General features: G+C 36.7%; 1 protein-coding gene across 2 annotated transcripts in view; it reads right to left on the bottom strand.

Moving 5' to 3' along the window:
• Positions 1-16,774, bottom strand: part of unc5db (unc-5 netrin receptor Db) — a 167,671-nt gene that overhangs the window by 40,739 nt on the left and 110,158 nt on the right. For both annotated transcript variants that reach the window (XM_051110440.1, XM_051110439.1), the window contains exon 5: positions 1,446-1,626. In XM_051110440.1, the coding sequence (XP_050966397.1) occupies positions 1,446-1,626 (181 nt within the window). The remainder of the gene's footprint in view (positions 1-1,445; positions 1,627-16,774) is intronic.

Consider the following 16,774-nt stretch of genomic DNA (forward strand, 5'->3'; position numbering starts at 1 on the left):
TCTAATAAAAACAGTAATACTGTGAAATATTATAGAAATTTAAAATTGTTAATAATTATTAACAATTTTCAGGGATGCACTGAAATTTCAGCTGCGAAAAAGAAAAACGGCAATAGCGCTACTGTGCTATAACATAGCAACGCTGGTAAAATGATGTTTTCGTTCACTGATCTGCTCCCCACTATGCTCTGCTCACATACTTTGATAATAAGTTTTGTAGGACTACACATTATTTGGATAATTAGAAAAAATAAATTAATTAATTAAAAAAATAAATAAATAAAAGAAAAAGAAAAGAAAAAACTGTTCTATCTGATTCTGTTGGTTGCATAGAACTGAATAAAAAATAATATATTGATATTTAATAATAATTTAATATTAATGCATTTTCTGTCCAATTTTATGGTGATACTTTCAGTAAAAGTGTGGTTATTTTATTAGCTCGTCTTTTTAAAATTCAGCATCATTAAAATTATTGAGTTAAATTAAAGTCTTACAAAAATACTTTGTTATTTAATACAATAATAAATATTTACTACAAAGCATTTTCCTTTTTGCCTTTGGTTATTGGCCAGTGCATCCAGAATTTCTGGTTTCGATTTCTCATTTCAGTGCATCCCTAATAATTTAAATGCATTATTTATTCCTGTGATGGCAAAGCTGAATTTTCAGTATACAGTTTTATTTTAAAAATCTGGGGTACGATTTTTCAAAGAGACTTTTCAGTCCCACTTTATATTAGATGGCCTAAACTACTATGTACTTACATTTAAATTAATCATTTGATACAATGCACTTATTGTGTACATACATGTTTTACATTGTACTTATATATTTAAAAAAAATACCCGCATGTAACTACATCCGTAATTAATTTTTATAATTACATTTATAGTTACACTGTTGACCCATCCCTTACACCTTAACCCACCCTTAAACCTCCTATACCACCAAACCTGTCACTAACCTTACCTGTATCCCACCTTAATAGCAGCAAAATAGTTTTGCAATACAATATGAACACCGTAAGTATATTGTAAGTACTAATAAGTTATTATTAGTACTTACTTATTTGCAATGTAAGTACATAGTACTTAAGGCCACCTAACATAAAGTTGGACCGACTTTTCAAAAACATTTTTAAAAATTAAAACTTTTATTGTTGTTCTAAACCACTGACTCTGACACTGATTGTACTGCCATGAAAAAAAAAAAAAAAAAAAAAAAACCAATTACAGACTGAAGTCATGTGGTTGAGTAAATAATACTAATACACCCAAAAGTGAAAATGATCATAAAGAGGTATACCAATTAATAATTTAACAGGTAAAATGTGATAATTAATGAGTTCACAACCCTGTTGCAAGCAGAGTGCCTTTTAGCAGTATTTTTAGCAAAGATGAAGAGACAGCACAAGTCAGTGAAGCATATCAGTGTCATCTTACCAAACACGACTACAGTAGCTGTTGCACTGCGTCTTTTTGCAACCACGTTACTGGCGAGGCAGGTGTAGTTGCCGGAGTCGGAGAGCCTGGCTTCATTGATGATCAGATTGTGGTCAGCACGAGTGTCAATGTTATCGTCTTCAAGGGAGCTAACCAATTCTTCATTTTTCAACCACTCCACCTGACAAAAAGAGAAGCATGTAATAACCAAAGCTTTAAATAGCAAAATAAATATTCAACAAAGAAATAGTTTGTATCCCACACAACAATGAAAACCGTTATTTATTTTTGGGCTGTTTGTACATTTATTCTGAGCAGTAGCAGCAGTGATGCCCTCTTTACCCTCTCTTCCTCTACTTTCATCACAGCATTTTAAAGTTTGCTCTGTTCACATATTATTTCTCAGAATCACATTAGCCCTCATGTTCATAGCTCATAACATAGTTTATGATCCTGCACTTTAAAGCTGCAAAAACACAGTTGGCAGTCTAAAGTCGATCTAATGTATATATTCATAATATGTATATATATATATATATTTTGTGAAAAAGAGCAAAGCCATTTTATAATTGACATTCCCAGTATTTTCACATTTAATGATATTTCATAGAAATTGTTTTTAACTGCTTTTTTTATCAGTTTTGTACATTAGGGTTTTATATTATATCTTATGTTGTTAAATGAATCTTTACTGCATTATTTGTGTCTATGCAAACATGCACCTTCTTTATTTTAGTGTTTACCTCAGCTTGTGGAAAAGCTACTTGTGATAAGCTTTAATTTACCATTTGAATTTCTTTTCATTACCTGTGTTTTTCAGCCAGTTGTCAACATATTATAGAGAAAAAAATATTTTAGTCATTTGGTATATTATCATTTCAGTTAAACAATTAGTTCACTTCCATAATAAAAATTTAAAATTTACTCACCCTCACGTCATCCAAGATGTCTTTCTTTCATCAGTCGCAAATACATTTTTTTGAACACATTCCAAGATTTTTCTCCATATAGTGGACTTCAATGGGGATCAATGGGCTGAAGGTCTAATTTACAGTTTTAATGCAGCTTCAAAGGGCTCTACACGATCCCAGCAGAGGAATAACATCTTATCTATCAAAACAATCGTCCATTTTCTAAAAAAAAAAAAAATAAAAATAAATAAATACTTTTTAACCACAAATGCTTGACCTCACACATTTCGGAATCACGCTGGAAAGGTCATCAGTGACAAAAGGATACTTTTTTGTGGTTAAAAATGATGTACATTTTAATTTTTTTAAGAAAATGACTGTTCGTTTTGCTAGATAAGACCCTTATTCTTCAGATGATTGTGTAGAGCCCTTTGAAGCTGAAATGAAACAGCAATTTGGACCTTTAACCCATTGATCTCCACTGAAGTCCACTATATAGAGAAAAACTTGTAATGTTTTCCTCAAAAAAAAAAAAAAAAAAACTTCTTTGCAACTGAAGAAAGACAAACATCTTGGATGACATGGGGGTGAATCAGTTATCAGGATTTTTTTATTCTGGAAGTAAACTAATCCTTCAAGGTTTAATTTTTTTTTTTTTTTTGGGAAAAATTGAATCTGTAAAACTTAAAAATATTAATACAGTTTTTTGGGGGTCAAGTTTTGGCAGTAGATTTAAAAGGGATTTTGTGCACTTTACAGTCAGTCAGACTGTGAAGACAACTGGCTAACCAGTTTAAACCAGCTAAAACCAACACATCACACAATTCACGCTGTTTTTTAGTAGGGAGTAATACTACTTGTGCATGGACGTGATGCGCACATCTATCATCTAATGTATTTACAAGTTTTCAGAGAAACTTGGGAGTTAAAATAGGCAATTAGCACACAGTGAAAGCAGACCTCTCTGTTGAGACATTTTCCATGCTCTGCATTCTAGAGCACCACTTTTCCTCAGCCTTTGAAAAGGTGCAGTGCACAGACATGAAGAAGAGAAGGAGAAAAAGAGAACGACAAACAGGATAGAAGTAGAGAGGGAGTGAGAGGAGGAAAGGTAGGGGACAAATACAAATTAGCTGGGTAAACGTGTGGCAGACGATGTGAGAAATGAATGGCCTAATTGGCACATTTGTTTCAATTACAGCGTGGCTAACAGTGGCAGGGCTGACAGAGGAGTTTCCACAGTCTCAAGAGGATCCCATGATTTCATTAGTGCCTCCATTCTGCCTGATTAAGGTCCTTTTGACAGGAAGAGATCAGTCGAAGTGAAGACCTCGCTGTTATCGCAAACACGGGGGGCTTTGCGGCTGTTGTGCATAAAAGCGGGACGGGAGGTCAGAGCCGGTCAGAGTTCAAAAATGTTTTGAACTCAGTAAAACAAGGTATTAGAAAATGTTTGGATCAGTGTTGCTGGTGATGTTAGAGGAGGTTTTTTACCTGTGAAGTGTGTGTATGGTGGAGAAGAGGCTGTTGAAACTGCTTCATATTTCAGCAAAGTAATTACTAAGATTAAACAGCTCTGATAGACGGCCCTCAGGGAGCAGAAATATAACGCCGCCTCACTGACTGTGAATTCAATCAAACCCACACACGCACAACACAACACAACGACAAGACCGACACAAGCAGACACACCTACAGTAGCTTTGAAAATGCTTTTGACACCAACCTTTGATAGCACAAAGAGGTAAATCTAAATTTCTGCAACCGCTTTAGTTTCCATTTTTGGTATATGAGTGTAAAACAATTCAAATGGATCTTCGGTTAAACGAAACACTGCAGTTTCAACTCTAGAATGTGTTTGTGTAAATTAATTCACATAATTAAAATTAATTCATATGCTTGATAGCTGTATTTATTGAATCAAAGGTTCTTGCTGAGTAGCTTTATTTTTTCAAATTCTGTTGTATTTATTTATTTATTTTTCCAAATTCTCTTTTTTCCTGTTTTCATTTTTTCTGGATTACATTTTTTATTTTAAATCTGTTTTAATGATTAAATGAAATTTTATTAATCAAAAAGCATGCCTAATTAATTGAAGTCATGAAACTTACACAATTTAACAGCAATTTATTACAAATTTAACCAATGTTAATGGCCCTATGCAATGTTTTATTAATTTTTTTCCTCAAATTCTGTTTTATTTTTACCACATTTTCCATTTCATTTTAATGGTTACATTAAATATTAATAATCAAAAGCATCTCTAAATAATTGATTTTATATTTTAAAAAAATAATAATTTATTATGACTATCATTATGTTCAGTAATATATTTCTGTCACAGTTTCTTTAAGTTAAACCAAACTTTTATTTTGATGGTTTGCTGTGAAGTCCTTTGAGTTTCTGTTTGTATATCATATGATGATAGGTTTTCTCACAAGAAATGGTAAAATTCTTATAAAGTAACTCTCAGAGCAATTCTAGAGATTGTTTGTGTGTTCAAGTACTCATATATTGAGAGGCTGAAAACACAGTGAACGTCAAAAAAAAATTAAAGTTTTTATGACCGGATTCCGTGATTTCGTTCATGTTTTCCGCATCGCAGAATTCATAGGACCCGACAAAAAGTTCCAGATAACCACTGTCCACCTTTCCTTCCATTTAGAAATAAACACACTGTTTTTGCTACACTGTACCTTTAGGATTTCCATGTGCAAAAGACATGTTCTATGATTGGATAATCTCTTTGAATGTGAAATGAGATCCATATTAGATGAAAATTAACCGAGATACTGTGGTTTATTTATGGCAACAGAATCTTGCTTGGGGACCCTTGCAAGAACTTGGCAGAAAGGGCTTACTCTAGTCTTGAGAATAAGAGACAATGAGCTGGAGAGTGTGGGCAACACAAAGTGTCTGCTTTTGTGGAAAATGGTCCAATTTTTCAAGTAATTCAAGGGCTGCCAAGTTCTCAGGGTGAGTAAACTGCTGTAATGCTACAGTGAGCTGTGATTCTAATGCTATAAGCTTAAGTACTCAACTGCAGAAACCCCAGGACTGTGGAATCACGGATCTGACCCCTAACCCTTTTCGATGTCACAACAGATGCAATAGAAATCACTATTAATTAACTTAACAATATCCCTGTAAGAGGTCAGTTTCTATTCTACTAAACCTTTTTTAATTATGCTTTGGATAACAAGCCCTGCTTATCAGCAGTGTATTTCAAGCTATTTAAATTATATCTGTAATTGTGCCTTACATTTTGGTACAGAGACAGTTTCAATACAGTGTCTTGCTCTTTTATGACATTACTAAGTATACATTGTTTTACTCCTGTTTTGATATGAATACGGTATAAACTATGCTGCAAAAAAAATCTAAATTTTGCAATTCCCTTTGACCTGTATGCCAAATATATGTGTGTGTGACCCTGGACCACAAAACCAGTCTTAAGTAGCACGGGTATACAGTGGCTTGCAAAAGTATTCGGCCCCCTTGAACTTTTCCACATTTTGTCACATTACAGCCACAAACATGAATCAATTTTATTGGAATTCCACGTGAAAGACCAATACAAAGTGGTGTACACGTGAGAAGTGGAACGAAAATCATACATGATTCCAAACATTTTTAACAAATAAAGAACTGAAAAGTGGGGTGTGCGTAATTATTCAGCCCCCTTTGGTCTGAGTGCAGTCAGTTGCCCATAGACATTGCCTGATGAGTGCTAATGACTAAATAGAGTGCACCTGTGTGTAATCTAATGTCAGTACAAATACAGCTGCCCTGTGACGGCCTCAGAGGTTGTCTAAGAGAATATTGGGAGCAACAACACCATGAAGTCCAAAGAACACACCAGACAGGTCAGGGAAAAAGTTATAGAGAAATTTAAAGCAGGCTTAGGCTACAAAAAGATTTCCCAAGCCTTGAACATCCCACGGAGCACTGTTCAAGCGATCATTCAGAAATGGAAGGAGTATGGCACAACTGTAAACCTACCAAGACAAGGCCGTCCACCTAAACTCACAGGCCGAACAAGGAGAGCGCTGATCAGAAATGCAGCCAAGAGGCCCATGGTGACTCTGGACGAGCTGCAGAGATCTACAGCTCAGGTGGGGGAATCTGTGCATAGGACAACTATTAGTCGTGCACTGCACAAAGTTGGCCTTTATGCAAGAGTGGCAAGAAGAAAGCCATTGTTAAAAGAAAACCATAAGAAGTCCCATTTGCAGTTTGCCACAAGCCATGTGGGGGACACAGCAAACATGTGGAAGAAGGTGCTCTGGTCAGATGAGACCAAAATGGAACTTTTTGGCCAAAATGCAGAACGCTATGTGTGGCGGAAAACTAACACTGCACATCACTCTGAACACACCATCCCCACTGTCAAATATGGTGGTGGCAGCATCATGCTCTGGGGGTGCTTCTCTTCAGCAGGGACAGGGAAGCTGGTCGGAGTTGATGGGAAGATGGATGGAGCCAAATACAGGGCAATCTTGGAAGAAAACCTCTTGGAGTCTGCAAAAGACTTGAGACTGGGGCGGAGGTTCACCTTCCAGCAGGACAACGACCCTAAACATAAAGCCAGGGCAACAATGGAATGGTTTAAAACAAAACATATCCATGTGTTAGAATGGCCCAGTCAAAGTCCAGATCTAAATCCAATCGAGAATCTGTGGCAAGATCTAAAAACTGCTGTTCACAAACGCTGTCCATCTAATGTGACTGAGCTGGAGCTGTTTTGCAAAGAAGAATGGGCAAGAATTTCAGTCTCTAGATGTGCAAAGCTGGTAGAGACATACCCTAAAAGACTGGCAGCTGTAATTGCAGCAAAAGGTGGTACTACAAAGTATTGACTCAGGGGGCTGAATAATTACGCACACCCCACTTTTCAGTTCTTTATTTGTTAAAAATGTTTGGAATCATGTATGATTTTCGTTCCACTTCTCACGTGTACACCACTTTGTATTGGTCTTTCACGTGGAATTCCAATAAAATTGATTCATGTTTGTGGCTGTAATGTGACAAAATGTGGAAAAGTTCAAGGGGGCCGAATACTTTTGCAAGCCACTGTATTTGTAGCAATAGCCAACAATACATTTTATGGGTCAAAATTCTCGATTATTCTTTTATGCCAAAAAGTATTAGGATATTAAGTAAGGATCATGTTCCATGTTCCATAGTAAGTAAGGATCATGTTCCATGTTCCATTCAGACCCCCTTAAATTTTTCACTGCAGCAATTTGCTAAAATCATTTCAGTTCTTTTTTTTTTCCTCACACAGCACACCATACTGACAGAAAAACACAGAATTGTTTACATTTTTGCAGATTTATTTAAAAAGAAAAACTGAAATATCACACGGTCCTAAGTATTCAGACCCTTTGCTCAGTATTTAGTAGAAGCACCCTTTTGATCTAATACAACCATGAGTCTTTTTGGGAAAGATGCAACAAGTTTTTCACACCTGGATTTGGGAATCCTCAGCCATTCCTGCTTGCAGATCCTCTCCAGTTCTGTCAGGTTGGATGGTAAACGTTGGTAGACAGCCATTTTTAGGTCTCTCCAGAGATGCTCAATTGGGTTTAAGTCAGGGCTCTGGCTGGGCCATTCAGTCACGGAGTTGTTGTGAAGCCACTCCTTCGTTATTTTAGCTGTGTGCTTAGGGTAATTGTCTTGTTGGAAGGTAAACCTTCGGCCCAGTCTGAGGTCTTGAGCACTCTGGAGAAGGTTTTCGTCCAGGATATCCCTGTACTTGGCCGCATTCATCTTTCCCTCGATTGCAACCAGTCGCCCTGTCCCTGCAGCTGAAAAACACCCCCACAGCATGATGCTGCCACCACCATGCTTCACTGTTGTGATTGTATTGGACAGGTGATGAGCAGTGCCTGGTTTTCTCCACACATACCACTTAGAATTAAGGCCAAAAAGTTTTATCTTGGTCTCATCAGACAAGAGAATCTTATTTCTCACCATCTTGGAGTCCTTCAGGTGTTTTTTAGCAAACTCCATGCGGGCTTTCATGTGTCTTGCACTGAGGAGAGGCTTCCGTCGGCCCACTCTCCCATAAAGCCCCGACTGGTGGATGGCTGCAGTGATGGTTGACTTTCTACAACTTTCTCAGCCACAATGATCTTTGGGTTCTTCTTTACCTCTCTCACCAAGGCTCTTCTCCCCCGATAGCTCAGTTTGGCCGGACGGCCAGCTCTAGGAAGGGTTCTGGTCATCCCAAACATCTTCCATTTAAGGATTATGGAGGCCACTGTGCTCTTAGGAACCTTAAGTGCAGCAGAAAGTTTTTTGTAACCTTGGCCAGATCTGTGCCTTGCCACAGTTCTGTCTCTGAGCTCTTCAGGCAGTTCCTTTGACCTCATGATTCTCATTTGCTCTGACATGCACTGTGAGCTGTAAGGTCTTATATAGACAGGTGTGTGGCTTTCCTAATCAAGTCCAATCAGTATAATCAAACACAGCTGGACTCAAATGAAGGTGTAGAACCATCTCAAGGATGATCAGAAGAAATGGACAGCACCTGAGTTAAATATATGAGTGTCACAGCAAAGGGTCTGAATACTTAGGACCATGTGATATTTCAGTTTTTCTTTTTTAATAAATCTGCAAAAATGTCAACAATTCTGTGTTTTTCTGTCAGTATGGGGTGCTGTGTGTACATTAATGAGGAAAAAAAAAAAGAACTTAAATGATTTTAGCAAATGGCTGCAATATAACAAAGAGTGAAAAATTTAAGGGGGTCTGAATACTTTCCGTACCCACTGAGAATCTAGATAGATATATATATATAGATAGATAGATATATAAAGTGTGATTAATAATTTAATTCCAATATTTATTATAATAAATAAACACTGAAAACATTTAAGAGTTAACATGGCATTTCACACGCCAATATATCAGAAATAATAAATCTATGCACATCTAAAAATATGCAAAATAAATAGCCTTGGTACTACAAATCAGCAGTATTATGCAGTATAGACTTTTGTAATGGAAAGAATTATCAGTGGTCCAGGTCATTTCTGTTAAATTAATGCCTGCAGTATCAGTCCACAAATTATTTATTTTTCCACAGACTCATTGTTTTCTTATTCTCATCAACTCTAAAAGTAACTCTAAACGTAAAGGGTAAACACACACACATAAAGAATTAAACCAAGACTTGGCAAACACAGAGGAAAAAAAGGCAAACACTTCTATGACCATTATGGTGTTGGTCAATCATGCAGAAGTAAATTCAACCACACAGGGTTGTTCCTTTCATCCTCTCCTCTCCTAAATACACAACCACATTACCATGCTTCCCAGATCAGCCTTATCACAGCTAAACACATAGAGACAGGATACCACCCAGCTCCAACGGGCCTGTAATTGGCTTGTTAGATCATGAGGATCATCACTCACTTTCATGGTGGCTGGAACAGTACAGGAGAGAGAGGGGAGGGGAAAAAATACAGAAAACAGGTAGAAACACATGAAGTGAGCACTTAGCTATTTTGAGCACTTAGCTATTCAGCTCTTTGAATATATAAATTCCTGTAGCATATTAAAGGTTATTAGGAAAAAGGTAAAAAAGCATAAGGAAGAGAATTCACTGATACACCAACTTGTCCCAGATGTTACTCCAAAAATTCCTCACGAAAAAAAATTGGATGATGATTGTCATGCAGTAAGTGTATAGAGCTATAAATATGAATCAGCTCAGATCATTTGGCCTTGGATGAATTTCATTTGAGCTCATGATGAAATATCTGGCTTTTGACTGCAAAGGCCAGTTTTTGACAAATCCGAAGAGTCTGTCTAATCCTTTAGATGAGGAGATCCACATGAAGAAGATTTAAATCTCCATTTATACCAATAATATACTAAAGAGATCTTATTTGTAATTTTTCTTTTCTCACATTCCAAGTCAATAACAAGCACTTTAAGGCATTTAAGCACATATGAAAAGGACATTATCTAGCAAGCTTGTAATCATCTAAGTCACTGATTTAAAAAGTATTTTTGGTAAAACCAGGTAATTTACCATAAAAATATAATGTTTTTTAACGGTTATGACTGTTATAGTGCCAGCTGTGGTCCCGAACAGGCCCCTTTTCTAAACAACCGTGTTATAGCTTCCCAAAGGGTCAATTTCAAATTTTTGATAATTACTGACCTAGAGAGACCAAAGAATTATACTGCAGTATTTTTTTCCATATTGTACGAAAAACCTAGGACTAGTTCACAAAAGTAGTTTTTTATTACATCTTCTCAATCATTTAACAAACGATTTGATTGACAGAGGCAAAGTTGTCCGGAATAAGGAGTTCTATCATATGAATATGAATATCGCGTGTTTGTGCGTAAAACCACGCAATGTACAATCGTTTACGTTCTTGAAAACATGATACCGCCCCTCGGGTGGCTGATTTCTTTCAAATGTCTCACAGACCTTTGGGGCCGTGAGTCAAACAGGCCCACCAAGTTTTGTTCCAAACGGCCTCCGATAACCATGTCTAATAAGTGCTCAAATTTCATCTGCCAATGACGGCCATGTTTTTGGAGATACGCAAATGTCCTTATAGACCAGTGGTTCTCAACCTTTTTTACCACTGGGCCGCACTATGTTCCAAGTGCAAGTCTCGCGGGCCGCATATCATTTACAATTTTGTGAAATTTTGTGAAATTCGCCTCAAAAGGAGTAACAGCACAATGAAGTTGCGATTGTAAAATGCTGTCTGTAAGATGCGCGTGGAAGTGTGGCTTGATGCGCGACACTGCAGAAAATGTGTGTTCATAAATGTAGTCTATGTTGATCCAAATATGGAAAGCACTTTCAAACTTAATCTGAGTATAACTGCTGCGTAGTATGGGCGTTTCCTTTTGCCTGAACATCTATCAATTCATCTTTTAAGTGAGTGGCGGGGCAAACCGAAAGTTGATGCCGAAAGTCAGCACTCTTATACTTTCACTGTTGATACTTCGACTTTCCTTGTTTGTATGTATTCCTTTGTTGGCATTTTCCACATTTCGTTTTTTTTCTCCCTTAATAACAAATTTGTTCATTTTGATGCTTAATTTTATCAAACTAATGGCTGCTGATCATGACTGAACTGTTTGTTAAATTTGTAATTAGGCCAACGTGAATACTGCTCATGTCGAGAAGGGTCTGGCTGCAGACATGCACCTGCACCCTCAGACGCCTGCTCTCTCAGACACCTGCACTTCCGGAAGTGACGTCACTTGCAGTCGATTTTATTTTTACTTTATTTTATTTTTTTTATTTTTTTAATTGAATCTCTCAACATTTTACAACAGTAGCCAGGTGGTGAAGACAAGAAAAAAATAAACTAAATTACAATGCCACTCGCAATCACCACCTGCACTCTCAGCTACCTGCGACGTCACTTGCAATCCACACAAATGGTGCGTGTTGCCAACGGAGACAAGACGCTGTGGTCGTTAAACGATTAAAACTAATTTAATAGCATAACGTACAGGGTCCTGCAAGTCATCTGTAGGAGATTAAAACAAGACTCGCTAATCCGTGGCCACAGAACAGCAGAATATGAACGTAACGCGCAAAGTCTCTCGTTAAGCGTTTTCCTCCCGTAGAAAACCATTAACACTTGATGTGGCCTAATGTATTAAGATACATTAAGTGCCATTAAACGATCAAATTTGTAATATAGTTTATTAATTTAATGTACTTTAAAGCAAGCATATGGCCATGAATGCGCAAACTTTCACTTTTATACTTGCCCGGCAAACGCTTAATGTGGCAAAACGGACTAAGATGATAAAGCCTAAACTCAATATAAACCTTACTGTTGTCAAACGATATACCAGCAGATATGAACGCGCCATAAGAAAGGCATTATGTGATATTAAAAGGACCAACTCTGTATAGGCAAGCAGACGAGCCCAGAACGCAATGCGTTAAATAGACGTTTTCCTCCCACAGAAAATCTATATAAACAAAATACAGCGATAAAAAACAGCTGTAGAGATTATTCTTTATGGGAAAATGTGAATGTACGCGGCGTTGTGTTTATTCTGGGCTCACCTGCTTGTGTGTAGTTGTTTTAATAATGCATAGGAGCATATTGAGTTTAGTCTTTATCATCTTAATCCGTTATGCCACATTATGCCACGTTTTGCGAAGGAAAACACTATATAGCCTACATATACATTATATTAATAAACTGTATATCAAATTTGACCTTTTAATTGCATCTTAATACATTTAGCCATATTAAGTGTTAATGGTTTTCTACAGGAGGAACACGCTTAACGAGAGACTTCATATTCTCTCGTTCATATTCTGCTTCACATTCATATTCGTGCATATCCTGCGGCCACGGATTTGCGGATCTCCTACAGATGACTTGCAGGACCCTGTATGTAATGCTAAATTAGTTTTAATCATTTAACCAATACAGCTTCTTGTCTCCACTGTCAACATGCACAATTTGTGTGGATTGCAAGTGACGTGGTAGGTAGCTGAGAGGCGATTGCAAGTGACATTGTAATTTAGTTTCTTTTTTCTCGTCTTCACCACCTGGCTGCTGTTGTAAAATGTTGAGAGATTCGATTAAAAAAAGTAATAAATACATAAAATAATGTAAAAAATAAACTAGACTGCTAATTACGTCACTTGCGGAAGTGCAGGCGTCTGAGAGAGCAGGTGCATGTCTGCAGCCAGACCCTATTGCTCATGTTTGAAAATAATTTATGAAAAACACAATTATTTCATTCAAAAACATTATAGTTTATATTTCTTTAGTACATTTGTAAATTAATGTAAAAACAAAAATGAATTGTAAAACTGTAAATTATTTTGCAACGTGTTCGGTGGGCCGCATTTGGATTCATGATGGACCGCAAGTGGCCCGCGGACCGGGGTTTGAGAACTACTGTTATAGACCCTTGTGGTACTTTGGACCAAGACCGGCACAGTGATTTTCATAGCCATTTTTGTGTTTTCCCTGATTTTTGTGTTTTTCGGCTCCAACTGGACAAGCTCTGTGATTTTTAGTCCTGCGACCTCAGATTGAGCTTGGCAAAGATATCTCCGTTAAAGACTTGAACGCAATGCGCAAAGTCTCTCGTTAAGCTTTTTCCTCCCGTAGAAAACCATTAACACTCGATATGGCTTAATGTATTAAGATACATATATATAGCTATATAGTGTTTTCCTTCGCAAAACATGGCATAATGTGGCTTAATGGATTAAGACAATAAAGACTAAACTCAATATTTTTTACATTTATTTTAATTATTGATATTCATTCTCCAGAGATCTTTCAGCCCTGGCTTTGTTCCGTTCGGGAGAAAAACCTAGGACTAGTTGGCAAAAGTAGGTTTTGCAAAATCCAAAATACCTGAAAATTTTGTCTAGCTCACAACTGAATCTAAGCCGTGCGTTTTGTCCGGCGTGAGTTAAGGATTCCAACAACATAAACCAAGTCTCTGAGGCTTACGGTTTGGTCTGTTTTACATCTCTGATCCGTGACCACTCTAACAATTACAATAGAGTTTCAGCACTATGCGCTTGAACCCCTTAAAACAGTAAAAAAAAGAAGGTGAATATATTTCTCAGAAAGTTTTGGAAGCAAAATCTCTCTCTAAATGAAGACTATGCCTCAGTCTCATAACTCAGAGTGCATAATCTCATTAAAAAGATTTTTATGATAACACAGTCTAGACCGACTTTGCAGAGAGGCTTAAGCAGCTCTCTGGGGAAACTCGTTTATATTTACAGTTTCGCTCTAAAACAGGAAACTTGTTCTCTTTCTAAAAGGTCATTTCAGTATTTTTTTGTGTTTGAGTTGTAATTACCGAAGTGCTAAGAAGGCCCCCTGCATGGACACAGTATCATGTTGGTGTATAATTTGCCACTCAGATTCAACACATCAATACTGCTAACTTTTGAAAGGACAACACACCCTTTTAAGGGAATAGGTTACCCATAAATTAAAGTCGTTAGTATTTATGTAATTCCATGCAATTGTTACCCCATGATGTTTTCTTTCTTCTATAATATCAGCAACTGCACCAAATTGCAGATTTTTGCTCAGTTTGGGTCTCTGAGGGATTTTTTACACTACATGAGTATGAGCTCCACATATCATACTATATGAGCCTATCTTACATCTTACATCTTATCTTACAACTATATGAGCCTATCTTACATATCTTACAGAGCATTTCTCAGAGGGGGTGTTTATGACCATTTAAAACCACAAACACATTCTACTAGGACAGACAGAGCGAGTGAGTGAGAGACAGAGTCAGCATTCAAGCATGCTGGTAAAATGATGCCGTATAAATCTTTGCACTCACAGCTTGGATTTAAATTTTTCATAGTGGAGGTGTGCTGGAATGGACCAGATCGCCAATTGCTGGTCCACACTCTACATTATTCACTAGCCCCTCTTATAGCTGACTTCATTTATGTTGACAAAGTACTTGAAGAGAGATTCTTGTCTTGCAGTACTTCCCAGATTTCCTGTGTTTCTGTCCACCATGCTCTTGAGGAGACAGACGCTGACAGAGCTCTTCCATTTCATCACTGAATCATTCATAAAGCATTGGTGGCTGCCAAGAACCAAACCCCCTACTATAATCGCACACGCATGTACACGGATATATTGCCTGCTCATAATCCATGATATGTGGACCTGTCGTTTTTGTCCCCTACTTGACCCTTAACTACAAGCGAATGCGTATTAAACTGAAATCAATCTATCAAATTTGACGACAACAGTCAGTGCACAGTCAGTCGCAGTTCTGTTTAAAGGAAGTTCGCTCCAAAAATAAAATCCAGCCATCATTCACTCAACCTCATGCTGCTCCAAATCTGTATGTCTTTCTTTCTTATCTTTTTTTATGCTTTTGTGGGTGTTTTTTCTTTTTTGGTCCATAAACTGAAAGTAGTCCTGTCAATCAATTAAAATAAACTTATTAATCGCAATTTTTTTTCCTTATACTTTATAAGGAAATATATATAGACTTTTATATTGCAATAATTTTACATTCAATCTTCAAATTAATGTAGAAACAACAAACACAATATTTTTTTAATTTTTTGTTTAATGCCACCTTCTTTATGACTGAAGGTGAGTATCACTGACACCAATACTACTGATGTCTCTAGGAAATAGTTTTTTTCCCTAATATTTAACCACTGACTATAGCCATTCAAAATTATAGTATAATTGAGAGCTATACATTTCAACAATTATTAGACTAAATAACAACTTGTCTTCTAATGCAAGTAAACTTGAAAAAAAAAAAAATCTTCACATAAACCCATTATTTACCTGTGCCCTTCAACAAGGAGGAAATATACAGAAATTGAATAAAGTTATCAAACACTAAATTCTAAATTAAATACAGATGAATCCTTAAAGCTACAAATGTTATTGATTTCCTCTTTTTTCCTTTTGTTCTTTGTTTAACAGACATCACAGCAGCTGGGTTATTAGCATATTTTGGCTGCTGTTACTTTAAGAGCTGCCGCTACTGAATGTGACGCGAATCTGACACGCATACTTGTAGTTTAATTCGCGCTTTATTATGAAATGATACTGCTGTATTTGTACGTGCAATTAAAACGCGTGTGCTATGAGCACAGTATAACGCCTGACAGGACAGGTAAATTTGTTTTTACTGACATATGGGCTGACAACATGTTCTACGGAAGCTCCCTTGGTACCTGTACCGTTTCCGTGCTCGTTTGACTAGTGCCTGGCGCTGAGGCGAACTGGATTAATCGTCTGCGTTAACGAGCTATTTTTTTTTTATTTAATATGGTTGCATGTTGTTTTAGACCCCACTGACATATATTATATGGACCAAAAAAGTTACTTACAATATTTGTATGACTTTCATTTGTATGTTGTACACAATTGGAGATATTTTAAAAAATACATCAGTTCTTTTTTTTTTTTTTTTGGTCCATAGTCATAATTTTCGCATGTTTTGGACCCCATTGACTTTCATTATATGGATCAAAACAGCTCTTTATTTATTTATATCTATCTATTTATTTATTTATTTATTTAGCTGTGTGTGTGTGTGTACTTCACAGAAGAAAGAAAAAAAGTGATACAGGTTTGCAACAACATAAGGCTGAGTAAATGTCAATGGGCCTCTTTCATTAAACTTGAGTAAATACATGAGTAAATTCTGAGCAATTTGCGCGTAAGACGCACCTTTCCAAAACCCTTCCTCTGGATTCACAAACGCTTCGCAAATGTCCAGTTTTATAGTTAAACATGTGTATGTTAATGAATTCAGAATTCGGAAACAGAAAGCTTGTGCATCTTCATTCACAATTAGCATAGTCTCCTCCTACTTTCTCAGGTTTGGCTCCAGTATATTGCGTAAATGCAAAAAAACACTAATACGCCA

This window comes from Labeo rohita, chromosome 5 (assembly GCF_022985175.1).
Source record: "Labeo rohita strain BAU-BD-2019 chromosome 5, IGBB_LRoh.1.0, whole genome shotgun sequence".
In the NCBI taxonomy this organism is placed as follows: Eukaryota; Metazoa; Chordata; class Actinopteri; order Cypriniformes; family Cyprinidae; genus Labeo; species Labeo rohita.